Source organism: Lissotriton vulgaris, chromosome 12 (assembly GCF_964263255.1).
Source record: "Lissotriton vulgaris chromosome 12, aLisVul1.2, whole genome shotgun sequence".
NCBI classification, from domain to species: domain Eukaryota; kingdom Metazoa; phylum Chordata; class Amphibia; order Caudata; family Salamandridae; genus Lissotriton; species Lissotriton vulgaris.
The window spans coordinates 29,603,912-29,631,590 of record NC_141700.1 but is presented as its reverse complement, the minus strand read 5'-3'; the positions used below and the strand labels follow the sequence as shown (position 1 = coordinate 29,631,590).

Sequence of the window (27,679 nt, the reverse complement as noted above, 5' to 3'; positions counted from 1 at the left end):
CGTGGACCAACAATGCTGGTTTACATAGTTAATCAGTAGTGTGTCACAGGAATACAGGACCGGCCTCCTGTACTGATGGGGGCACCATGGTTACTCACTGTGATACAGAACATGTCTCCTCTGGTGATGGAGGGCGCAACAGTTTAGCAGAGGAATACAGAAGCAGCCTCCTATGATGATGGGTGGCACAAGAGATTGGCACCGGCAGACTGACCCTGTCCCTGAAGGGGCTTAATGCGCTATAGATTGGCACAGGTATACCGAGCCAGTGTCCTATACTGGGCGCTGAACCAGGGTTAAGCGCTTGGACAGAGAGCCTGTCTCTGGTGATGGAAGACACAATAGATTATTACAGGGGGACGGAGCAGGCATCGTTTGGTGGTGAAGGCGCACTGGATTGGCACAGGCATACAATCCCACTCTCCTAAGGTTATGAAGGCACATTAGCTTGGCGCAGGGTCACAGAACCCATCTCCTGTTGTGAAGGAGACACTACGGATTGGCACAGGGATACCGACCTGCCCCCTCGGCAAGGGGTGGCACAATAGCTTGGAACTGTAGTACATAACCTGTCCCTGTGGTGATGAGTGGCACAATAGCTTGGCACTGGGGTACATAACCTGTCTCCCGTGGTAATGGCTGGCACAATAGGGTACATAACCTGTCCCTGTGGTGATGAGTGGCACAATGGCTTGGCACTGGGGTACATAACATGTCCCTGTGGTGATGAGTGGCACAATGGCTTGGCACTAGGGTACATAACGTGTCCCTGTGGTGATGAGTGGCACAAAGGCTTGGCACTGGGGTACATAACATGTCCCTGTGGTGATGAGTGGCACAATGGCTTGGCACTGGGGTACATAACCTGTCCCTGTGGTGATGAGTGGCACAATGGCTTGGCACTGGGGTACATAACCTGTCCCTGTGGTGATGAGTGGCACAAAGGCTTGGCACTGGGGTACATAACGTGTCCCTGTGGTGATGAGTGGCACAAAGGCTTGGCACTGGGGTACATAACATGTCCCTGTGGTGATGAGTGGCACAATGGCTTGGCACTGGGGTACATAACCTGTCCCTGTGGTGATGAGTGGCACAATGGCTTGGCACTGGGGTACATAACCTGTCCCTGTGGTGATGAGTGGCACAAAGGCTTGGCACTGGGGTACATAACGTGTCCCTGTGGTGATGAGTGGCACAAAGGCTTGGCACTGGGGTACATAACATGTCCCTGTGGTGATGAGTGGCACAATGGCTTGGCACTGGGGTACATAACCTGTCCCTGTGGTGATGAGTGGCACAATGGCTTGGCACTTGGGTACATAACCTGCCCCTGTTCTGATGAGTGGCACAATGGCTTGGCACTGGGGTACATAACCTGTCCCTGTGGTGATGAGTGGCACAATGGCTTGGCACTGGGGTACATAACCTGTCCCTGTGGTGATGAGTGGCACAATGGCTTGGCACTGGGGTACATAACCTGTCCCTGTGGTGATGAGTGGCACAATGGCTTGGCACTGGGGTACATAACCTGTCCCTGTGGTGATGAGTGGCACAAAGGCTTGGCACTGGGGTACATAACGTGTCCCTGTGGTGATGAGTGGCACAATGGCTTGGCACTGGGGTACATAACCTGTCCCTGTGGTGATGAGTGGCACAATGGCTTGGCACTGGGGTACATAACCTGTCCCTGTGGTGATGAGTGGCACAAAGGCTTGGCACTGGGGTACATAACGTGTCCCTGTGGTGATGAGTGGCACAATGGCTTGGCACTGGGGTACATAACATGTCCCTGTGGTGATGAGTGGCACAATGGCTTGGCACTGGGGTACATAACCTGTCCCTGTGGTGATGAGTGGCACAATGGCTTGGCACTTGGGTACATAACATGTCCCTGTGGTGATGAGTGGCACAATGGCTTGGCACTGGGGTACATAACCTGTCCCTGTGGTGATGAGTGGCACAATGGCTTGGCACTGGGGTACATAACCTGTCCCTGTGGTGATGAGTGGCACAAAGGCTTGGCACTGGGGTACATAACGTGTCCCTGTGGTGATGAGTGGCACAATGGCTTGGCACTGGGGTACATAACCTGTCCCTGTGGTGATGAGTGGCACAATGGCTTGGCACTGGGGTACATAACCTGTCCCTGTGGTGATGAGTGGCACAAAGGCTTGGCACTGGGGTACATAACGTGTCCCTGTGGTGATGAGTGGCACAATGGCTTGGCACTGGGGTACATAACCTGTCCCTGTGGTGATGAGTGGCACAATGGCTTGGCACTGGGGTACATAACGTGTCCCTGTGGTGATGAGTGGCACAATGGCTTGGCACTTGGGTACATAACGTGTCCCTGTGGTGATGAGTGGCACAATGGCTTGGCACTAGGGTACATAACGTGTCCCTGTGGTGATGAGTGGCACAAAGGCTTGGCACTGGGGTACATAACCTGTCCCTGTGGTGATGAGTGGCACAATGGCTTGGCACTGGGGTACATAACGTGTCCCTGTGGTGATGAGTGGCACAAAGGCTTGGCACTGGGGTACATAACGTGTCCCTGTGGTGATGAGTGGCACAAAGGCTTGGCACTGGGGTACATAACCTGTCCCTGTGGTGATGAGTGGCACAATGGCTTGGCACTGGGGTACATAACGTGTCCCTGTGGTGATGAGTGGCACAAAGGCTTGGCCCTGGGGTACATAACCTGCCCCTGTTCTGATGAGTGGCACAATGGCTTGGCACTGGGGTACATAACGTATCCCTGTGGTGAGGGGTGGCACAATAGCTTGGCACTGACTGCATAACCTGTCTCCCATGGTAATGGGTCATACAATGGCTTGGCACTGGGGTACATAACCTGTCTCCCCTGGTAATGGCTGGCACAATGGCTTGGCACTGGGGTTCAAAACCTGTCTCCTGTGGTGATGGCTGGCACAATAGCTTGGCACTGGGGTACATAACCTGTCTCCTGTGGTAATGGCTGGCACAATAGCTTGGCACTGGGGTACATAACCTGTCTCCCCTGGTAATGGCTGGCACAATGGCTTGGCACTGGGGTTCAAAACCTGTCTCCTGTGGTGATGGCTGGCACAATAGCTTGGCACTGGGGTACATAACCTGTCTCCTGTGGTGATGGCTGGCACAATAGCTTAGCACTGGGGTACATAACCTGTCTCCCCTGGTAATGGCTGGCACAATGGCTTGGCACTGGGGTTCAAAACCTGTCTCCTGTGGTGATGGCTGGCACAATAGCTTGGCACTGGGGTACATAACCTGTCTCCTGTGGTGATAGTGGCACAATAGCTTGGCACTGGGGTTCAAAACCTGTCTCCTGTGGTGATGGCTGGCACAATAGCTTGGCACTGGGGTACATAGCCCGTCTCCCTTGGTAATGGGTCGCACAATAGCTTGGCACTGGGGTACATAACCTGTCTCCTGTGGAGATGGCTGGCACAATAGCTTGGCACTGGGTACAGCTGCCTTGCGGAATAGGAGGAAGCGCCTAGTGGGACGGGTCAGTGGAGAGCCAGACATGTTTCTGGGTTTAATGCATGTTCAGATCAGTGTAATGTATGACGACAGGACTTAAGGTGATAACCTGCTCCTTTCTGATTGTGAAGATAATGACCCTGGGTCGTGTTTGCTTCAGCTGCAGTGCTCAAGCATTAATTATTTACTCCCAGGATGCTTCAGCAGCCAGTGATGGAGGCTGGTAGCGCCTTTCTCTGCCCCGGGGGATGCTGGGACATTTGTCGCTGCCATTCGCTGATATCTACCATCCCCAGGGAGGCCCAGCCTGAAGGGAAGACTGTCTCCATGAATTAATAAGCCTCTTGTATAATGCAACACTGTAAATTGAGCCGCCTCCAGGCGCTTCGGACTCGGAGGAGGTATTTCAATTGCCAATTCAAACAAGCATTGACAAAGTCAATAGGTTTTGCCCATGTGATATCTATTGGCTATGTCAATGTCTTTAAGCCATGTTGCAACACGAAAAAAAACATTGACAAAGCCAACACATTTAGCATAGGTGAAACCTATTGGCTTTGCCAGTGCTTGTTGTGCTGGGTTGGAAGAGGAGATAAAAGAAGAGGGGGAGATAAACCAGAAAACATTGGGGGAGGGAATGTGATGGAGATATGAGGGAGGAAGGACATAGAAGCAAGGACGGTGGAGGGGTGGGTAGAGAGGAAAGCAAAGACGTGGCTGGAGCGAGGGAAGAGAAAAGGTATAACAAAGTTTTGTTCGAAAGGTGAAGCTGGACTGCATCTGTGTGGTGCTGCCTGCATCTGTGCGGTGCTACCTGTATCGATGCGGTGCTGCCTGCATCTGTGCGGTGCTGCCTGCATCTGTGAGGTGCGGCCTGTATCTGTGCGGTGCTGCTTGCATCTGTGAGGTGCTACCTGCATCGGTGCGGTGCTACCTGCATCGGTGCGGTGCTACCTGCATCGGTGCGGTGCTACCTGCATCAGTGCGGTGCTACTTGCATCTGTGCGGTGAGGTGCGGTGCTACCTGCATTGGTGCGTGCTACCTGCATCTGTGCGGTGCTACCTGCATTGATGCGGTGCTGCCTGCATCTGTGCGGTGCTACCTGCATCTGTGAGGTGCGGCCTGCATCTGTGCGGTGCTGCCTGCATCTGTGCGGTGCTACCTGCATCTGTGAGGTGCGGCCTGTATCTGTGCGGTGCTGCCTGCATCTGTGAGGTGCTACCTGCATCGGTGCGGTGCTACCTGCATCGGTGCGGTGCTACTTGCATCTGTGCGGTGCGGTGCTACCTGCATTGGTGCGTGCTACCTGCATCTGTGCGGTGCGGTGCTACCTGCATCTGTGCGGTGCGGCCTGCATCTGTGCGGTGCTGCCTGCATCTGTGCGGTGCTGCCTGCATCGGTGCGGTGCTACCTGCATCGGTGCGGTGCTACTTGCATCTGTGCAGTGCGGTGCTACCTGCATCGGTGTGATGCGGTGCTACCTGCATCGGTGTGGTGCGGTGCTACCTGCATCGGTGCGGTGCAACTTGCATCGTGCAGTGCGGTGCTACCTGCATTGGTGCAGTGCTACCTGCATAGGTGCGGTGCAACCTGCATCGGTGCGATGCGGTGCTACCTGCATTGGTGCGGTTCGGTGCTACCTGCATCGGTGCAGTGCTGCCTGCATCTGTGCGATGCTACCTGCATCTGTGCGGTGCTACCTGCATCTGTGAGGTGCGGCCTGCATCTGTGCGGTGCTGCCTGCATCTGTGAGGTGCTACCTGCATCGGTGCGGTGCGGTGCTACCTGCATCAGTGCGGTGCTACTTGCATCTGTGCTGTGCGGTGCGGTGCTACCTGCATTGGTGCGTGCTACCTGCATCTGTGCAGTGCTACCTGCATCGATGCGGTGCTGCCTGCATCTGTGCGGTGCTACCTGCATCTGTTAGGTGCGGCCTGCATCTGTGCGGTGCTACCTGCATCTGTGAGGTGCAACCTGCATCGGTGCGGTGCAACCTGCATCGGTGCGGTGCTACTTGCATCTGTGCGGTGCGGTGCTACCTGCATTGGTGCGTGCTACCTGCATCTGTGCGGTGCGGTGCTACCTGCATCTGTGCTGTGCGGCCTGCATCTGTGCGGTGCTGCCTGCATCTGTGCGGTGCAGCCTGCATCGGTGCGGTGCTACCTGCATCGGTGCGGTGCTACTTGCATCTGTGCGGTGCGGTGCTACCTGCATCGGTGTGATGCGGTGCTACCTGCATCGGTGTGGTGCGGTGCTACCTGCATCGGTGCGGTGCAACTTGCATCGTGCAGTGGGGTGCTACCTGCATTGGTGCAGTGCTACCTGCATAGGTGCGGTGCAACCTGCATCGGTGCGATGTGGTGCTACCTGCATCGGTGCGGTTTGGTGCTACCTGCATCGGTGCAGTGCTGCCTGCATCTGTGCGGTGCTACCTGCATCTGTGAGGTGCGGCCTGCATCTGTGCGGTGCTGCCTGCATCTGTGAGGTGCTACCTGCATCGGTGCGGTGCGGTGCTACCTGCATCAGTGTTGTGCTACTTGCATCTGTGCGGTGCGGTGCTACCTGCATTGGTGCGTGCTACCTGCATCTGTGCGGTGCTACCTGCATCGATGCGGTGCTGCCTGCATCTGTGCGGTTCTACCTGCATCTGTGAGGTGCGGCCTGCATCTGTGCGGTGCTACCTGCATCTGTGAGGTGCTACCTGCATCGGTGCGGTGCTACTTGCATCTGTGCGGTGCGGTGCTACCTGCATTGGTGCGTGCTACCTGCATCTGTGCGGTGCGGTGCTACCTGCATCTGTGCGGTGCGGCCTGCATCTGTGCGGTGCTGCCTGCATCTGTGCAGTGCTGCCTGCATCTGTGCGGTGCTGCCTGCATCTGTGCGGTGCTGCCTGCATCTGTGCGGTGCTACCTGCATCGGTGCGGTGCTACTTGCATCTGTGCGGTGCGGTGCTACCTGCATCAGTGTGATGCGGTGCTACCTGCATCGGTGTGGTGCGGTGCTACCTGCATCGGTGCGGTGCAACTTGCATCTGTGCGGTGCGGTGCTACCTGCATTGGTGCAGTGCTACCTGCATAGGTGCGGTGCAACCTGCATCGGTGCGATGCGGTGCTACCTGCATCAGTGCGGTTCGGTGCTACCTGCATCGGTGCAGTGCTACTTGCATCTGTGCGGTGCGGTGCTACCTGCATTGGTGCGGTGCTACCTGCATCGGTGCGGTGCTACTTGCATCTGTGCGGTGCGGAGCTACCTGCATTGGTGCAGTGCTACCTGCATCGGTGCGGTGCAACCTGCATCGGTGCGATGCGGTGCTACCTGCATCTGTGCGGTTCGGTGCCACCTGCATCGGTGCAGTGCTTCTTGCATTTGTGCGGTGCGGTGCTACCTGCATTGGTGCAGTGCTACCTGCATAGGTGCGGTGCAACCTGCATCGGTGCGATGCGGTGCTACCTGCATCGGTGCGGTACGGGGCTACCTGCATCGGTGTGATGCGGTGCTACCTGCATCGGTGCGGTGCGGTGCTACCTGCATCGGTGCGGTGCAACTTGCATCTGTGCGGTGCTACCTGCATTGGTGCAGTGCTACCTGCATCGGTGCGGTGCAACCTGCATCGGTGCGGTGCAACCTGCATCGGTGCGGTGCAACCTGCATCGGTGCGATGCGGTGCTACCTGCATCGGTGCGGTGCTACCTGCATCGGTGTGGTGCTACTTGCATCTGCGCGGTGCTACCTGCATCGGTGTGGTGCGGTGCTACCTACATCGGTGTGGTGCGGTGCTACCTGCATCGGTGCGGTGCAACTTGCATCTGTGCGGTGCGGTGCTACCTGCATTGGTGCAGTGCTACCTGCATAGGTGCGGTGCAACCTGCATCGGTGCGATGCGGTGCTACCTGCATCGGTGCGGTTCGGTGCTACCTGCATCGGTGCAGTGCTACTTGCATCGGTGCGGTGCTACCTGCATTGGTGCGGTGCTACCTGCATCGGTGCGGTGCTACTTGCATCTGTGCGGTGCGGGGCTACATGCATTGGTGCAGTGCTACCTGCATCGGTGCGGTGCAACCTGCATCGGTGCTATGCGGTGCTACCTGCATCGGTGCGGTTCGGTGCCACCTGCATCGGTGCAGTGCTACTTGCATCTGTGCGGTGCGGTGCTACCTGCATTGGTGCAGTGCTACCTGCATAGGTGCGGTGCAACCTGCATTGGTGCGATGCGGTGCTACCTGCATCGGTGCGGTGCTACCTGCATCGGTGCGGTGCAACTTGCATCTGTGCGGTGCTACTTGCATTGGTGCAGTGCTACCTGCATTGGTGCAGTGCTACCTGCATCGGTGCGGTGCGGGGCTACCTGCATCGGTGTGATGCGGTGCTACCTGCATCGGTGCGGTGCTACCTGCATCGGTGCGGTGCAACTTGCATCTGTGCGGTGCTACCTGCATTGGTGCAGTGCTACCTGCATCGGTGCGGTGCAACCTGCATCGGTGCGGTGCAACCTGCATCGGTGCAATGCGGTGCTACCTGCATCGGTGCGGTGCAACTTGCATCTGTGCGGTGCTACCTGCATTGGTGCAGTGCTATCTGCATTGGTGCAGTGCTACCTGCATCGGTGCGGTGCGGGGCTACCTGCATCGGTGTGATGCGGTGCTACCTGCATCGGTGCGGTGCAACCTGCATCGGTGCGGTTCAACCTGCATCGGTGCAATGCGGTGCTACCTGCATCGGTGCGGTGCGGTGCTACCTGCATCGGTGCAGTGCTACTTGCATCTGTGCGATGCTACCTTTATTGGTGCGGTGCTACCTGCATCGGTGCGGTGCTACCTGCATCGGTGCGGTGCTACCTGCATCGGTGCGGTGCTACCTGCATCGGTGCGATGCAGTGCTACCTGCATCGGTGCGGTGCTACCTGCATTGGTGCGGTGCTACTTGCATCTGTGCGGTGCTTCCTGCTTCGGTGCGGTGCTACCTGTATGCGTTGTCTTGTCTCCACAAACTCTAATCATGACACCTGCACTCAGCACCATGAAATAGAACAGGAAGTACAATGCACGAGGAAAGACCTCCCAGTGACCTAAAGTTGTCTGACGTCACTGGGACTTGTAATACGTGGAGCAAGTATCGGCTTCTACTGCCAGCCGTATGCGGCTCTCGCCCTCAAATGCGAAATGTGCTAACATTACTGCTATACATCCACGGGTGATCAATAAATCAATAGCCGGAGAAAACCTTATGAGTTTTTGAGGCTCCCAGAGCCAGCGCTATGTCTCTGCCAAGGGGAACGGTGCCAGGCTATCCCTGGCGAGGAGGGGAAATGTGCCTGGTGCAGAGGTTACCAGGGGATGGCGCACATTCCTCGTGCACGGATGGTAAAAGCCCGACAGGACGCGCCTCGAAGCAACTTACTAAACACTCAATCCCTTACTAACATGGCGTGATGCGCAGGCGAATGGATTATACAACAACTATTTACGTTACAGGATTTTATTAAGCGCACATATCACCCAAGGGTCTCACAGCGCTGGCAAAAACCTTGGAAAGGAGGTAAAAAACAACAGCGGGAGAGAAAAGGTGTTCAGAATAGCCAGGTTTTTAGCATTTTTTTCAAAACTGGCGATAGTCAGAGACCCTGCGTAGATACAAGGGGGAGCGTTCCACAGAGTTGGTACAAGATGTGAAAAGGATTTCCCACCATACCTGGAAGTACGTCTCCTGAGTGGAGTTAAGAGATACTTGGTTCCTGATCTCAGAGTTCTACTGGGCTGGTACCATGTAAGTTTTTTTGATAAGTAACTAGGCCCTTTCCCAGAAATGATTCTATGAACCAGGGTGATGATCTTAAAACAAATTTGTTTCCTAATGGGAAGCTAGTGGAGGGCTCCCAGACTTGGGTCAGACGGAGATCGCAATGGTAGATTTAGAACAAGTCTGGCGGCAGTGTTTTGTAGAACCTGAAGTTTCGTGAGAATCTCCTAATTAATGGAGACCATGGCAGCATTCCCATAATCGAGTCGAGTGATTATTAGACCCGGCACAATCGGTTTTCTTGATTCAGATGGGATCCATTGGAAAACCTTGCGTAGGCTCCGCATTAATCCATAGCAGATGCCTGCTACCTGAGTAACATGCTCTCTCGTGGACAATTTGTTGTCAATTATCAATCCCAGGTTGCGAACTTCATATTTGGGGGAAGGACAGGGGCCAAGATTCTGAGGCCACCAGTGGTTAGACCAGTGCTTAGTGGCCTTCCTGAAATGAATGATCTCCGTTTTGCTTGCGTTTAACTGAAGGTGATTGGTTTGCATCCAGCTCCTGGTGTGGACCATGCAGTGTATGAATCTGAGCTTGGTGTCGGATGGGTCAGTGTCCATGGTGATCAATACTTGCGTGTCGTCTGCATACAACACCGTTTCGAACCCATAGGATCTGATCACCTTTGCAAGGAGTGCCACATAAAGATTAAAAAGAGTGGGACTAACGATAGATCCCTGGGGGTCTCCTTTATCTACCATCCAACGTTGAGAAACAAAGGTACCCGTTTAGACCTGCGAGCTTCGATCTTGAAGTAGCTCCTGAACCAGTTTAGGGCCTTCCATCTGATCCCTTTCTCCCACGGTCGGTGTATCAGCGTACTGTGGGAGATGGTATCAAACGCTGCTGACAGATCAAGTAAGACCAGCGTGGCTGACTGCCCGATATTTTGGGCTAGTCTTATACTGTCAACTACCTCTGTCAGCGATGTTTCAGTGCCGTGGGCAGCCCGGAACCCCGATCGAGAAGAGTCCAGTAATTTGTTTTCCTATAGAAAGGTTGTAATTTGTTTATTGACCAAGGACTCTAAAACTTTTCCAAAATAAGGGAGACGAGAGATTGGTCGATAGTTGGTAAGTTCTTTCCGGTCAATAGAAGGCTTTTTCGGGATAGGTTTGACCCTTGGTGCCTTCCAGAGGTTGGAAAAGTGGCATTTTTTAAAGATTAAGAAGAGCAGTTAGACTTTTGAGGAGGACTGGGGTGATGTTGGACATAATATGAGGTGTAACAGGGCCAGTTGGGGAGTTTATTGGGGCTATGGGAGACATTTAAAATGTTTCATACATTTGACCCCTGTTGTTACTGGCTCCTGTGTAAGCCTCAGTCCACTGCAGTCTGTTCACCAGGCTAGAGGCGCTTCGTGGACACCGCTTTTGACAAACAGGAGGTGAGAAGTCGATATTGTGCGGCCATTTATAACGTGGGACCTGCAGTAAATATACATTGAAACAATAACATGGCAAGCATTGGCAAAGCCACCAATAGCAGATGCACTCGTTTGGGGTGCTCGATAGCAAAGGGAAGAAAAAGTACCTTCAGAGCAAGTAGCCAGCGGAAGGACTCTGGCCTGTGACCGGAAGCAGTCACGCCATGACATGGACGGGCAAAGCAGAGCAGGAAGACCTGCAAAGTGAAAGCAGACGACGTGCTGACCAATCAGAGCATGTAAATTAGAGCGAAGTTGGAATCAACGAATGGGAAGCAAAGGTAGGCATTGGGAGAGTTCCAAGCTCCTGTTTTTCATACATGAGATTTCACAATCACTGTGCAGGAGAAACCTGAAAAGGTCTTTCGCGTTTTTCTGAAAGACGGCTGGTTGGTCTCTGTTTTGAGTCCAAAGTATTTTTTTTCTGGGTGTCATATACTCGCAGAAGATTAATTTCAAGAGGATACGTTTCAGAGGCCACTCTTAATGGTTATTTCATTTTTTGGGATATTTAATTTTTGGAAAATATGCTGTTAGTCTCCGATTTTTTTATTCTTTAAGAGGCTGAGGATGAGAGGATGTAGCCTTAAGGCTAGAGCAGTCGACCTTGAAGCTGGGGAACCGGGTTTGCGTCTCGGCAACGCCGCTCAACATCCTGTAGTTCTGGGCAAATGCCTGACAAAAATGAATGTGTCCATCTGTAACAAAACTGGTGCTATGTAAAGCGCTCTGATACCCGATGTCTCGGGTCTAGTTTGTGCTACAAAAACTAAAAAAAAATAATTAGGGGAACCCTCACCAGTCCCCTGCTTCCCCCTCTTCCCCCTCACCAATCCCCCGCGTCCCCCTCTTCCCCCTCACCAGTCCCCTGCTTCCCCCTCTTCCCCCTCACCAATCCCCCGCGTCCCCCTCCTGCCCCTCACCAATCCCCCGCTTCCCCCTTTTCCCCCTCAACAATTCCCCGCTTCCCCCTTTTCCCCCTCAACAATCCCCCGCTTCCCCCTCACCAATCCCCCGCTTCCCCCTTTTTCATTCTATCTATAATCATGAACGCTCCCTTTTAAGTTGTGCGTTACCTAACTTAAACCTAACACTGTCCTGAACTCTAAACTTTGCTACAACTCTTACTGCAAAGTCTTTCTCTACCCCTTTGTTAACCCTATACCCTTCCCTTACATAACCCTAAAACTGCTTTAAGGCTCCCATTGTTACTCACCTGTGTGTCTCAGAGGTGAGTTGGTTTTGTAATCCTTTTTTACATGAGATGTTTGAAGTCCAGTGTATTTCTGCCACGGTGCATAGGCCTTGATGAGTGTCATAAACAAAGGCCCAAGAAAAATCCACTTGAATTAGCTGGCGAGGAAGATGGACAACCTGGGGAGGGAGGAAGCAGAGAAGTTTACAAACTTAAAGAGATGACACAGCAGGGGCGCTTTACCTAGTCTTCTGGGAGCAGTATCAGGCAGAGTCCTGGATTCAGGGTCTTCTTCGGCAGTGCGCCAAAGGACGGAAGCCAGGCTGGTGTGTGCCAAGAAGTCTCTTTAGTCAACTATGAGCTTTGTTTGGACAGACAACAGCCACAGACTTTGGATTCAGGGAGTAGGTTGCTGATAGACCTGCTGAGACTGGTAACAGTCCCTTTCTGGTTGGGTGTAGTAAACAGGCCCCAAGAACGCCTCCTTTTGGGGAGCTCCTTCACCAGCAATTGTGTTTGCTCAGAGGGCTCCCCTAGAGCTCGTGAGCTGTTTTCATGGATGTACAAAGGGTATTTCGATACACCAGAAATTCCTAAGTGCCTGGATAGCCTCTTGGGGAATTAGTGCGCTATACCAATCAATACAGCATAACATTATTGAGAATAAACCGGTCAATTTAGGCGAGGAGAATCCTGATGAATGCCCTGTGACATCTACTGCGCAATAGTTAGGGCTGAAACATGTTGACAGTACGTTAGTGATGAGGGAGTTGTCCTAAAACAACCAATTACCCCACCCGGCTTGTTTCAGTGGGGTAGAGGAGCGTATGAAACATAAAGTATTTTCAAACATTTAATACAATTTTAAATATTTGAGACCCTTCATATATCTATAAAAACAGCTTGTGTGTGCCGGGAAAGCCCACCAAGGTACAACAGTCGCTGGCGACCAAGCACCCTGAGGCGGAGGGATCAAGTCAAAAAAAGTTTTTACACTGATGTCATGAACGGGTGAATCTGTGGCCCGGCCAGGGAGCTACCTCCTGCATTGTATTGTATTTTAATTGCATTTATATAGCGCTTACTACCCCTGACGAGGCATTGAAGTACCTTATCCCGGGCCCAATTGTTATACTCGGCCTGCTTAGCCGCTACACACCGCTACTCCTGGAAACGTCTCTGGCTCCGGCGCTATTGCCGCTTCACGGACACATGAGGGCCTTTTCATTTGGCCTCTCAGTGGGGAGATGATGCATTCTCGAGATTAAGAGCGGCTGCCGGCTGAGTAATTGGCTTCTCGCCGCAGATCTATATTTATTAAAGGCTTGCAGGAGTAAAGCGGGGCTTGGAAGCGAAGGTGGGGATGATGTCGAAGCCGGCGATGATGAATCTCTTACAGCCTCTGCCCTGCCTCCCCTCCGTCCCTGCTGATGGATAAAATGGCCGACCGCAGCCGGAGGCATCTGGTCGGACGGACCTTGTTGAAGTCCGTGACACGGCACCGCAGGCACCTCATTACCTCCACTCCAGCTACAGATGAGTCAGCCTGACCTGGGGGTGCAGGAGAGGTGCCTGCAGTTTTTTTGTGGTGTGCTGGTAAAAAAGAATATTCTATTAGCAGAGGTTCTCGGTGTGTGAAAGGAAGAGGTGGGAAAAGTTAGGACATGGACAGCGGTGGGGCAGATTCTCTCTTGCAAGCCTCACTGGTGTGCAGTGGCGGCCCGTCCTCTATGGCGCAGGAGCGTCGCCCCACTGCTTTCTCACAGTGCGAGAAGCAAAAACATAAAATGGTAATAACTTTTAGTTATTACCATTTTATGTTTCTTTTGCGGGCAGGTGGGTGGGTGGGGCAGCTCTGCCAACTGAGCAGGGCAGGGGAGGAGTGGTGTGCCCACTCCTGAGTGTGCTTTGACTCTCTGGTCGGCACTCTCGGCCACCCAAACCAGTCATGCACACTTTCCCCTTCTCTATGCAGGCTGGAAAACATGCCCACACCTCCAGCCCCTGGCTGAGTGCCGTCTCACGGCGCTCAGACTAATTACTACAGTGCATTGCAGCGTTGTGATTGGCTTAGGGGAGAGAGCCTGGCTGCCTGCTTTCTGTTCCTGTTAGAGGCAGGAGAGCAGGAGCGGAGAAGACGCAGGACCTGGCCTAAAGGTACTTTTTTGTGTGTTTATTATGACCAACCATCCACCCCCGCGAGCCATGCCGGCCACAGCTGCTGGTTTGACCCAGCTGAGCTACACATACCCTGCTATAGATAGAGTGTGGTCCGCCTCCTCCATTGTTCTTACCACTACCCTGATTTTAGGGTCAGGTTTATGAGAGCCCAGCTGTCAAACAGACCTATTGCCACCAATGTAAATAGAGTAGCTTTTGTACTCGTCCCTGTCAGCCATTGGCTTCCATCAACCGCCCATTACACCCATAGGCTGCAGCCTTTGTCAATCACAAATGAGCCCAGCATAGCTGTGTGACCATCGAAACCAAATGTTAATGGCTGTTTGGCGGTATCCTTCCGCCTCCATAGGAGCACTCACACTAAGCTGCATGAGGGACTACTTTATAATGGCAAGCATCCTTCTCTGTCCTCTTCTGTATTCTGGTGTTCATCAGGGGCGTCTGTTCATCCGGGGGGGGGGGGGGGGGGAGGGGGTTGTTGTGCCAAAGTGGCAGCTAGACTTGTATTGACATGTTTTATTGTTAATGATGCAGTTCTTGCAATGAGGGCCCTTTTCCTCTGCACCTTCCTCCTTCCCTGCCACTTCTGTATGTTTTAGGATCTCGTTATTTCTTTTGAAATGTCTGAAGGGGTCATATAGCTCTGACAGGAGCAGAGAGTGACAGAACTCCCACACCCTGCTCTGCTTTGTAACTTTCCCATTCATTGCTCTCTTACTCTCAGTTCACAAGCAAACAGGAGGTTGTAGGGCGCCTGAGGGTGCGTTTCAACGGGGGCTCGCTCCCCTTTTTATGGTATTTATTATTTTGCCATATCTACCTGTATTTGGCCATATTTATTTATCAACAATTCTATCTGTGCTTATCCATATCTGTTCCGAGTTTTGTGATTTTTTTTTTTTTAGCTGTAACTAGTATATTTCCACATTTATCGATCAATCAACGGGTTGGTAAAGCGCAACAACTCACCCGTGAGGGCTTCAAGGCGCTGTGGGGAGGTGGGGCGCAGATCCGTCTAAGTGCTGGGGTCATTCAAAGAGCCAGGTTTTGAGGTCCTTCCTGAACTGAACATTTCTTAAACCTATAACTGTTCATTCATGCTTGTTTGCCTGAGAGGTTTCAATGATCTGAATATTGATAGATGATAAATAAATACACAAAAATGGCATGTAGGGGTGTGTAAATGTATGTGAAATTACATATAATTATGCGAAATGCAAGTCCATCATTTAGCACTATATTTTTGTGCAAACTGAATCCTCTCAACAATTTTTTACACATGAATGCATTTTGCACTCAATAAAAGTGCAAAAAAAGGATCACGAACAACAGCTGCTCGCATTCTGTTGCTCCTGTAATACAAAGAATGAGATGGATTTTACCTATTTAAAAACTGTTGGGATGGAGACAATGTAGGCTAGCGCTTTCATCACTACAATTTTTTTTAAATGAATGGTTCGCAAAGTCAATTGCTTCTTTTTTTGAAAAATATCGCAAAGTACAGGAAAGGAATCTTTATATGAAATTCGCTGGAGTTGACAAAAAAGAATTTGTAAATCATCGTTGGAATTAAACGCTGTATTACTGAGTAATTTGTATTTAAAAGTATCCTGTGCACTTTTTTTTATCATGTAATATTGATGTTTTAAACTGTATGCTTTTATGATTTTTTTGCACAAAAATCGAATACAGCTGGCATTGAATTGAACTGTTGCTCCTGTGTGTTCATGGTACATTTTTACCACAAATGTTGCAAACTGTATAAATATATTTGCAAATGGTGTGGAACTATGCAAAGGGGCGAAATGACATTGTCAGGAATTTCGTATGAACAGGATGATGTGAAATTTCCAATATCATGTGAATTACACCTGTGTAATTTAAATTTCACCCAAACTTAAAGTACTCGTGCACATTTTTTGTATCAATCTTGTGCACATTTGCAGCCATTCCATCGAGCCTGCTGCCGAGGCCCAGTTGTTAAAGGCCCTGAACCTGAGTTATAGGCCCGAGCCCCAGGCGAGGGCCTATAACGAGGGAGAGGGCCTTTAACAACCGGTATAGCCCAAGGCAGGAGGGCTATAAGGCTATTAAAACAATACACCCTCTGAGAGTGGAATGTTCTAAATTAAGAAGGGAGAAACATGAAGACAAACATTGGAATGTTGGAGGACCGGGGCCTCTATAGGGCCCGGAGCTACGGAACTGTCTTCGGTGGAGCTCTCAGCATTTCAATGTTCTAATCCTTATTAAGAAACTTCACCTATTTCTTAACTCCAGGTGCCTGTCTTCAAGCCAAGCCTTTAGCGTGGCAGTTATGACTGGCAGCATTTAGAATCATCCATGAAGCAACCTCATTTGGGTTTTTATCCATATTTTCAAATAAATACAGACAGCTTTCTGTCTGTGAAAATCAGTAAAAGTGGAAAACTGGGAGTTTGTTACAAGTCCACTCCTGATGCCTGTGGGATCGGCCCTGTCAAAACATTTCAAAACAGCTGCATCCTGCAGGAGGCCAGGATGAGAGTGGGGGTCCTGGAGCCTTGCATGTTGCGATTGTAGAGTGTCACGCGCTTGGAGCGGTCATAGTCTAGCTTGAGGTTTTAGTTGTGGCCAGGCCTTCCTTCCACAGTCTAGATAAATGAGACCCACACTAACCACAAGTAGTAAACTTGTTTTCTTGACATCTCCGCATGGTTTTAAATTGAGTCCTTTTGTCCCCGCAGGGTCTCAAGACAATGCCAGGCGGATCCACTTCAACAAGGTCCAACACGACCCCGTGGAGGTTGGACTGGCCGAGGAGGTGACGCTACCCTGCATTTTCCTGCTGGACACGTCTCAGTCCCTTGGCCCGAACGATGCCCCCGACCCCCCACGCATCAAGTGGACCAAGGTGCAATGGGATGCCCAGGCTCGGCCCAAGGAGGTGCCCATCCTGGTGGCCAAGGACAATGTGGTGAAGGTGGCTCGAGGGTTCGAGGGTCGGGTGGCCCTGCCTGGCTATCCGCGGGACAGGTACAATGCCACTCTGGTGATCTCCGCCGCACGCTTCAGCGACTCGGGCACCTACCGCTGCGAGGTGGTCATCGGTATCGATGACGAACAGGACACAGTGCCGCTGGAAGTCACAGGTAAGTCTCTTTAATTCTTTAAATAGTATGTGTAGGTTTATAATGTAGAGAACAGGAACATAAAATACCTGCAACCAGTGTAGTGAATGGCCATCGGCACCCCTGAACAGAGAGATTGCACCCCAAACTTACGACCTTAACAGGAAGTGGCGATTTGTACATTTTCAGTAGCAAAAGGATAGACTATTAAAATGATGTGTCTCAAAGAGGGCGAAATGTGTCTGTGATTGCTAAACAGGAATGAGAGATGTCTTTCTTTAGTTGATAAAGTCAAATTTATAGGGAAATTGAATTTAGATCATGACATCATTCTGAGCTTTTCTATGAAAAAGGTTTCTGTAGGCGTTTGAGTCGGGAGTTTCATGAGCTGAACTGGTATGGTGTAAGGGAGCCTTGGTTGGTCAGGCAGAGCTTAATTTGTGCCATCGGATGCAGGTGGTGGGCACCGGCACTCTTAATGCTGGACTGGACTTATTGCAAGAGAGAAAATGATACAAAGAAAGGAGAAGAGACAGATAGGAAATCAGAAACCTAGGGATAGAGGAATGAAAAAGAATGTGCTAGAGTGAGGCAGACAGAAAGTGTAGGTGGGGGAAGAAAGAGACATGAGGTGGAACCAAGACCAGGCAGCCTCAGTATTCATGAGATAAAGAGACAGGAAGTGTAGGGGGAGGAAGAAAGAGGCGTGAGGTGGAATCATGACCAGGCAGCCTCGATATTCATGAGATAAACAGAAAGGAAGTGTAGGGGGAGGAAGAAAGAGGCATGAGGTGGAATCAAGACCAGGCAGCCTCGGCGTTCATGAGATAAAGCGACAGGTAGTGTAGGGGGGGAGAAAGAGGCATGAGGTGGAATCAAGACCAGGCAGCCTCGGTATTCATGAAATAAAGAGACAGGAAGTGTAGGGGGGGAGAAAGAGGCATGAGGTTGAACTGAGACCAGGCAGCCTCGGTATTCATGAGATAAAGCGACAGGTAGTGTAGGGGAGGAAGAAAGAGGCATGAGGTGGAACCAAGACCAGGCAGCCTCAGTATTCATGAGATAAAGCAACAGGTAGTGTAGTTGGGGAGAAAGAGGCATGAGGTTGAACTGAGACCAGGCAGCCTCGGTATTCATGAGATAAAGCGACAGGAAGCATAGGATGGTGGAAGAAAGAGGCATGAGGTGGAATCAAGACCAGGCAGCCTCGGTATTCATGAGATAAAGAGACAGGAAGTGTAGGGGGGTGGAAGAAAGAGGCATGAGGTGGAATCAAGACCAGGCAGCCTCGGTATTCATGAGATAAAGAGACAGGAAGTGTAGGGGGTGGAAGAAAGAGGCATGAGGTGGAACCAAGACCAGGCAGCCTCAGTATTCATGAGATAAAGCAACAGGAAGTGTAGGGGGTGGAAGAAAGAGGCATGAGGTGGAACCAAGACCAGGCAGCCTCAGTATTCATGAGATAAAGCAACAGGAAGCATAGGATGGTGGAAGAAAGAGGCATGAGGTGGAATCAAGACCAGGCAGCCTCGGTATTCATGAGATAAAGCGACAGGAAGCATAGGATGGTGGAAGAAAGAGGCATGAGGTGGAATCAAGACCAGGCAGCCTCGGTATTCATGAGATAAAGAGACAGGAAGTGTAGGGGGGTGGAAGAAAGAGGCATGAGGTGGAATCAAGACCAGGCAGCCTCGGTATTCATGAGATAAAGAGACAGGAAGTGTAGGGGGTGGAAGAAAGAGGCATGAGGTGGAATCAAGACCAGGCAGCCTCGGTATTCATGAGATAAAGAGACAGGAAGTGTAGGGGGTGGAAGAAAGAGGCATGAGGTGGAACCAAGACCAGGCAGCCTCAGTATTCATGAGATAAAGCAACAGGTAGTGTAGTTGGGGAGAAAGAGGCATGAGGTTGAACTGAGACCAGGCAGCCTCGGTATTCATGAGATAAAGCGACAGGAAGCATAGGATGGTGGAAGAAAGAGGCATGAGGTGGAATCAAGACCAGGCAGCCTCAGTATTCATGAGATAAAGCAACAGGAAGTGTAGGGGGTGGAAGAAAGAGGCATGAGGTGGAACCAAGACCAGGCAGCCTCAGTATTCATGAGATAAAGCAACAGGAAGCATAGGATGGTGGAAGAAAGAGGCATGAGGTGGAATAAAGACCAGGCAGCCTCGGTATTCATGAGATAAAGCGACAGGAAGCATAGGATGGTGGAAGAAAGAGGCATGAGGTGGAATCAAGACCAGGCAGCCTCGGTATTCATGAGATAAAGAGACAGGAAGTGTAGGGGGGTAGAAGAAAGAGGCATGAGGTGGAATCAAGACCAGGCAGCCTCGGTATTCATGAGATAAAGAGACAGGAAGTGTAGGGGGTGGAAGAAAGAGGCATGAGGTGGAATCAAGACCAGGCAGCCTCGGTATTCATGAGATAAAGAGACAGGAAGTGTAGGGGGTGGAAGAAAGAGGCATGAGGTGGAACCAAGACCAGGCAGCCTCAGTATTCATGAGATAAAGCAACAGGTAGTGTAGTTGGGGAGAAAGAGGCATGAGGTTGAACTGAGACCAGGCAGCCTCGGTATTCATGAGATAAAGCGACAGGAAGCATAGGATGGTGGAAGAAAGAGGCATGAGGTGGAATCAAGACCAGGCAGCCTCGGTATTCATGAGATAAAGAGACAGGAAGTTAAGGGTGGAAGAAAGAAGGAGGACGGGGTGGAATCCAGTGGTGGCCAGTACTTTTAGGAGGGAGGGGGGAGGATGTGACACACATGCACACATTCACACTCACAGCCATGCATTCACATGCACACATACAAACACATCCCTTCACAACACTCATTACCAACCATTCATACATACACGCAGGCACCAAACATTATTTAAAAATAACACACACACTTACCTGCAGCTTTGCCTTTGAGGTCCCTGGAAGTTTGGGACTGCTGCCTTCTCTCGCTGGCTGGCCTCATCTCAGCCAATGAGGGAAGGCAGAAGTCCCAACGTCATCACAGAGTGGGATGGGGTCGGTGAGACTGCTGACCCCACCCCACTCTGTGATGCAGTGTCACTGATTGATATTCAATCCTAGGCACTTCAGGGCACCGAGGTGTGAGGCAATCAGTGACGCTGCCCCTAGTCACTGAAGGGGGCCTCGGGGACCTTTGCTGAGACGAGGACGTCACGCCAACAGGAGCTGTGACTTTCTCAGCCCAGCAAGCCAGAAGCCTGCACATTTAGTACATATCTGGCTCATTCCTGCCAGATCTGAAAATAAACAGTGTCTGTCAAGTGGACCTTTGCTCAGCCTGACAGACACTGTCTGTGAGGGGCAAAAGGTGAGGGGGCGCGGCCCTTCAGCTCCAATGGACTCCCGTGGCTGGTGGAATCAAGACCCGGCAGCCTAGTGTTCATGAGACAAGAGACAGGAAGTGTAGGGTGGGGGAAGAAAGAGGCATGAGGTGGAATCAAGACCAGGCAGACTCGGTATTCATGAGATAAAGGAACAGGGAATGTAGGGTGGAATAGGAAAGAGGCATGCGATGGAATCAAGACTAGACAGCCTCCGTATTTATGAGATAAAGAAAGAGGTAGTGTAGAGTGATGGAAGAACGAGGCCTGAGGTGGAATCAAGACCAGGAAGCCTCTGTATTCATGAGATAAAGAGACAGGAAGTGTAGTGGGTGGAAGAAAGAGGCATGGGGTGGAATCAAGACCAGGCAGCCTCGGTATTCATGAGATAAAGAGACAGGAAGTGTAGGAGGTGGAAGAAAGAGGCGTGAGGTGGAATCAAGACCAGGAAGCCTCAGTATTCATGAGATAAAGAGACAGGAAGTGTAGGAGGTGGAAGAAAGAGGCGTGAGGTGGAATCAAGACCAGGAAGCCTCTGTATTCATGAGATAAAGAGACAGGAAGTGTAGTGGGTGGAAGAAAGAGGCCTGAGGTGGAATCAAGACCAGGAAGCCTCTGTATTCATGAGATAAAGAGACAGGAAGTGTAGGGGGTGGAAGAAAGAGGCTTGAGGTGGAATCAAGACCAGGAAGCCTCTGTATTCATGAGATAAAGAGACAGGAAGTGTAGTGGGTGGAAGAAAGAGGCATGGGGTGGAATCAAGACCAGGCAGCCTCGGTATTCATGAGATAAAGAGACAGGAAGTGTAGGGGGTGGAAGAAAGAGGCATGGGGTGGAATCAAGACCAGGCAGCCTCGGTATTCATGAGATAAAGAGACAGGAAGTGTAGGGGGTGGAAGAAAGAGGCATGAGGTGGAATCAAGATCAGGCAGCCTCGGTATTCATGAGATAAAGATACAGGAAGTATAGGGTGGAAGAAAGAGGCATGTGGTGGAATCAAGACCAGGCAGCCTCGGTATTCATGAGATAAAGAGACAGGAAGTGTAGGGGTGGAAGAAAGAGGCGTGAGGTGGAATCAAGACCAGGCAGCCTCAGTATTCATGAGATAAAGAGACAGGAAGTGTAGGGGGGGAGAAAGAGGCATGAGGTGGAACCAAGACCAGGCAGCCTCGGTATTCATGAGATAAAGCGACAGGAGTGTAGGGGGGGAGAAAGAGGCATGAGGTGGAACCGAGACCAGGCAGCCTCGGTATTCATGAGATAAAGAGACAGGAAGTGTAGGTAGGGGAAGAAAGAGGCATGAGGTGGAATCAAGACCAGGCAGCCTTGGTATTCATGAGATTAAGAGACAGGAAGTGTAGGGGTGGAAGAAAGAGGCGTGAGGTGGAATCAAGACCAGGCAGCCTCGGTATTCAGGAGTTAAAGAGACAGGAAGTGTAGGGGGTGGAAGAAAGAGGCATGGGGTGGAATCAAGACCAGGCAGCCTCAGTATTCATGAGATAAAGAGACAGGAAGTGTAGGGGGTGGAAGAAAGAGGCATGAGGTGGAATCAAGACCAGGCAGCCTCAGTATTCATGAGATAAAGAGACAGGAAGTGTAGGGGGGGAGAAAGAGGCATGAGGTGGAACCAAGACCAGGCAGCCTCAGTATTTATGAGATTAAGAGACCAGAGGGTGGTGGAAGAAAGAGGTGTGAGGTGAAATAATGGTAAGAGGTTATGCTTTCTGAGAAGTTCTTCTTGCGTAGAAACATTTTATTAATGTTAAAAGAGGATATGGATGTTAAGTATTTTTTTGCAAAAGTCACAATTTCAACACAAAAGTGGGTAAGTGAAACACTTTGCAACCTCGAAGTTGATAACTTTTCTATAGAATTGTGCAAAGTTTGCATCTTTGCTCTCCCTTTTTGCCATCAGATTTCATCTGTTTGTTCAAAACTGTGAAAATAGGGCAAACATGCAAGTCAAAGGTGCGCACTCTCAGTTTGTGCAGACAATAGGTAGCTGAATAACAGGTGTTATTAGTCCCTAATTAAATAGGATCCATGTAATCCAGTTTTTAAGAGCTGACTCCGCACTGTTGTGGTTAAAACTAGAGCCCATCAGATCTCGGTGCAAACTCAGCCCAGTGAGCTGTTTTGGTCACCCCCTCCCTATTGGGGGCAGTCAAAGGTCAAGGTTCAGCAGGTAGTAAAGCACCTCTTAAACATATGCTGTTACATGCATTGGCAATGCCAATAGGTCTGGCTTTAAAAGAATGTTGCATAGTAATGTAATCATTACAGGTAAATAGTATATGTATTTATGTGGAAGCAAAGAACCGTAGAATAATATTGGTGGAGGTGAAAAGGTCAGGTGACAGCTGCACTGTCAAGCCAGACCTAAAAATCCATGTAGGTTAATGGAAAACCCTTTGATTTCAGCAGAAGATACTTAATCTACGGGAGACTCCACCGGTGGAATTTCTACCATCATATTACAGTGGAATACTAGCCTTTCAGCCTGCATTACGAGTGGCGGAAGTAATAATTGTGAGGCTTGAGAACATTCTAAACCCAAGTGTTCAGAATGTATTACGTGTGATAATTATCACCTATTCTGAGAGCTTCGCATAAAATGGTTCATTATATATACACATTTTGGTGATGGCTGACCGAAATCCACCTGTCGTGACATTTACTGGCCTGCTTTCCCCTTTACATTTTGCAGGTTTGACCTGCCAAACCTTACTTGGGTAAATTCGTGGGGTGCATTGTGTGCCGTAGAACTCTGAATTTAGGTTTATGTGATGACGCGTTCACACTCATACAGGAATTTACCTAGCCACGTGACATGAGGGTCTGTGTCTCTTTTACATTTATTACATATTTCAGAATTCCAGATATAAAGATCTCATAAATGAAATGAAAGGCATAGACTGCGAAACATTGCCTGTCTGCATGGGGAGAAAAGGGATTTCGCCGGGCCCTGTCCTCCAGTGCGCTAGCCTGGGGCATGGCTTGCATTGGTGCAGCCAGTGCAGTGGCACCGGGGTCCATAATAGGCCTCAGAAGGCCGCTCATCGCTGTTTATTGCTGTGGTTTGCAATTAGCCGGGGGATGGGGGTGGGCATTTCCTTCCTTGCACTAGGACCCATGACACACTGGCAGAGCAACTGGCTCCAGGGGAGAGGCCAGGGAAGGAAGGTGCACCCCTTCCTCCACCCCCCATCCCACTCGTAATGGGGCGGAGGCCATTGAAGCGCACGTCTCAGAGGCCTCAAGAGCGAAGGGGACACAAACACCAGCTGGAAAAGGTCAGGCAATCAGATCTCTGCATTTCTGTCAGGTGGGAGCCGAGATTTCCTGCCTGCAATCAGCGCTTTCCAGGGGACGTCACCGGAGCAGCTGAGGGGACTTGTGTCTGCGCACGGGGGGGGAGAGGGGGGGGGGGGGATCTGTTGATTTCTAGACAGCCAGACATGCCGGAACGAAAAAGCTTTTACAATAATAGCTCTCGGTTCCTTTTGCTTGTGGCAGAAGACGCCGCCGCTGCACCGTGGAGTACAGATGTGTCCAGGTGTGCAGGGCGTCGCTTCCCCCGAGGGAGAGCTTTAAATGACAGGCAGGGCCCAGCCCCGGCGTCAGGGGGCGCTTTTGTACAATTGTAACAAGGGAAAGACGCCTATAGGCCGGTAAAAGTCGTAAGGATTGTGAAAAATCCATGCATCACACAACGCCAGCTCCACCGGAAGCATTTCCATGAGCACCAGTTGCATTGCACAAGATCACATGTATTGTGTACAGGCGCGGGGAGACTAAGGGGCATATTATCAAGGGGGTTTTTTGGCTTTAAAAGCCAAGAAAGGAGAGATAAAATGATCTCCCTATTACCTAGCTGTCGCTAACACCAGTTAGCGACAGCTAGTAGGAGATAGCGACCATCTTGGGCCCCACTTTGCATGTCAGAGAAATTTATCACTAATGACATGCAAAGTGGGCGTGCCAAGATGTTAGCGACTGGAAACAGTCGCTACATCGCTATCTCCTATTACCAACTTTTGGAGATATTCACGCTAAGCGCGAATATCTCCAAAAGCTAACACCTGCCCTGAGCAGTTCTTAGCCATGTTATCCAATGGGAGGTGGATAACATGGCTAAATGTAAATGTATGTAAATGTATAGGCATTTATATAGCGCACTACTTACCCAGAGGGTCCCAAGGCGCTTCGACCGCTGCGAAACCCTTCCTGGCTTCCCTGAGAGATGGTCCCTTAATGGGTATCTCCAGGGTGAGACCAGGCATCCCCGGCGGTCTGGTGGGGCCGTTAGTGAAGATGAGGCAAGCTAATGCCCAGAGTTGCCGAGTGTGATCGCTGATCAGAGTGGGCACCGAGGCGAGAGAATTATCGAGTCCGCTGACCCTGGTCCAGAAACCTGCCGCGCCGGGAATCAAACCCTGGTCCCGGGCCGTCCTCTGCTCTCGGGTCTGCCGCCTCTAACCAGTGAGCCACACTACTTCACTAAGAGCATTAGCTCGGTAATGCCTGAATATCGCAGACTTTTCAGCGATATTCATGCATTGCGGCCGATTTTTATCGCATTTGCGATAAACCTTGGTAATACCAAGGTTTATCTGCGATAAAAATCGCAGCAGGTCGGCGATACTTTTTTGTCTCTAACCGAGCAATAGCGATAATTATCGCTATTGCTTGGTAATATGCCCCTAAGTGGTTTGCCCTGCATCAAAGGATGTTGAGCCGACACCAAGACTGAAACCAGGATCCCAGGGCTTAATTTGCACCTGTGGTTTCCGGTGCTCGGCACCAGCACTTAATTGTCAATATCAATGCTTGTAACAGTCTGCCACAAAGTGGCGCATGCAGTCCTATTTAGAGATGACCACTACAACAGTTAATTATTAACTCCATATACATTTAAAAAAACTGCCACCCAAGCCCTACTTATAGCTCTGGGGGCCTGGAATAGTCTGAATTGTCATACTTGTAGGGTGTGATGGGTTGTAGTTGTGTTGTTACTATCATTGGCAGCATGGCAGAGGCAATATGTGAGGCTCGATGCAGTGGCCTCCTGTTGTGAGCCAGGGCACTTATTTTTCACAAATTAAACACTGCTGGGTCCCCACTTCCATAATCTACAGCTCTGGTCGTAATGCCAGATAGTAGGTAGAAGGAATGGATCCCTCAACCCCTAACAGTCTGGCTTCCGAGCCAACCACAGCACCGAGACCGCCCTCATCGCTGCCACCGATGACATCTGAGCCCTGATGGACAACGGAGAAACAGCGGCCCTCATCCTCCTAGACCTCTCCGCAGCATTCAACACTGTCTGCCACCGCACCCGAGTGCAGCGCCTCAGCAACGTCGGAATCCAGGAGAAGGCACTGGAATGGATCATCTCCTTCCTCGACAGAAGAACACAGAGAGTCCGTCTACCACCGTACAAGTCAGAGGCCACCGAAGTCATCTGCGGCGTCCCTCAAGGATCCTCACTGAGGCCCACCCTCTTCAACGTCTACATGAGCCCCCTCGCGGCCATCGCACGCCAACACAACCTCAACATCATCTCCTACGCTGACGACACCCAGCTGATCCTCTCCCTGACCAACGACCCCGCCGCCGCCAGAGCCAACCTTCACGAAGGGATGAAAGACGTAGCCGAGTGGATGACGACCAGCCGCCTGAAACTGAACTCAGACAAGACGGAAGTCCTCATCCTGGGTTCCTCGCCCTCCGCCTGGGACGACTCCTGGTGGCCCCCCGCCCTGGGCAGCGCACCCAAACCGACAGACCACGCACGCAACCTGGGCTTCATCTTGGACTCCTCCCTCACCATGACCAGACAAGTCAACGCCGTCTCCTCGTCATGCTTCAACATCCTGCGCATGCTACGGAAGATCTTCCGGTGGATCCCCACCGAGACCAGGAAGACGGTCACCCAGGCCCTCGTCACCAGCCGACTGGACTACGGCAACGCCCTCTACGCCGGAACCACCGCCAAGCTCCAGAAGAGACTCCAGCGGATCCAGAACGCCTCAGCCAGACTCATCCTCGACATCCCACGACACAGCCACATCTCCGGACATCTGAGAGACCTGCATTGGCTCCCCGTCAACAAAAGAATCACCTTCCGCCTCCTCACCCACGCACACAAAGCCCTACACGATCAAGGCCCGAGCTACCTCAACAACCGCATCAACTTCTACGCTCCCAAACGACATCTCCGATCAGCCAGCCACGCCCTCGCCGCCGTCCCCCGCATCCGAAGAGCCACTACAGGAGGAAGGTCCTTCTCCTACCTGGCCGCCAAGACCTGGAACTCCCTCCCGGCCGACCTGCGCCTGACCCAAGACCACCTCTCCTTCAGGAAGAAGCTCAAGACCTGGCTATTTGAGCAGTAGCAGCACCCCCCTCCCCCTAGCGCCTTGAGACCCTCCGGGTAAGTAGTGCGCTCTATAAATGTCTGTGATTGATTGATTGAAGGAGGGAGGGAGGCGCATGAAAGCTCGGCTTGTTATCGGCTTAAGGTTCCAAGAGGACTTTGAGTTGAGTCAGAGCAAGGCTTCGGGCTCGAACCTGCCTCGAGCTTTCAGTGGCTCGGCCACTTCTATATTTAGGGTAGTGTCACTGAAATTATGTCCTCTGGGACGAATTTAATTTAAGCTGCTAGAAGCCACCAGCGCTCATTTTTGGGGACTAGCGATTATTTTTCTGCATCAGAGATTACAGAGAGGTAAAAAAACAACCAAAACAGAAATACAGGGAAAAAATGGAAAAACCATCACAAAGGGAGAAAGCAGGAACCTACAAGAGTGAGACAAAGGGGCAGGGAGTGTCTGGTGGTGGATTAAAGAGGCATGAGGTGGATTCAAGACTACACAGCCAACATTTAACTGCAGCGGCCGCTAGCTTTAACCACCGGCACTCATTAACTACTAGCTCTAGACCAGTGAAAAGTGCCTCACAGGGCAATGGGAGAAGTCCCTGGGCAACAGACGTCAAGTTCACTCATCACATTTCATAATTCGGACTGAAATTTCAGGGCTACAAGTTAACAAGCATTTACAATGCAACGGTTTCGCCTTCGGAAAAGTTTGAGCCATTGGCATTCTAAATGGCAAACTTTTTATTTAT

The 27,679-nt window shown here is 51.1% G+C and overlaps 1 protein-coding gene across 3 annotated transcripts in view; it reads left to right on the top strand.

Annotated features, from left to right (window-relative positions):
* The window catches only part of NCAN (neurocan), a 400,988-nt gene that overhangs the window by 128,496 nt on the left and 244,813 nt on the right, over positions 1–27,679 (top strand). For all 3 annotated transcript variants that reach the window (XM_086946853.1, XM_086946852.1, XM_086946854.1), the window contains exon 3: positions 16,818–17,222. In XM_086946853.1, coding sequence (XP_086802979.1) covers positions 16,818–17,222 — 405 coding nt within the window. The remainder of the gene's footprint in view (positions 1–16,817; positions 17,223–27,679) is intronic.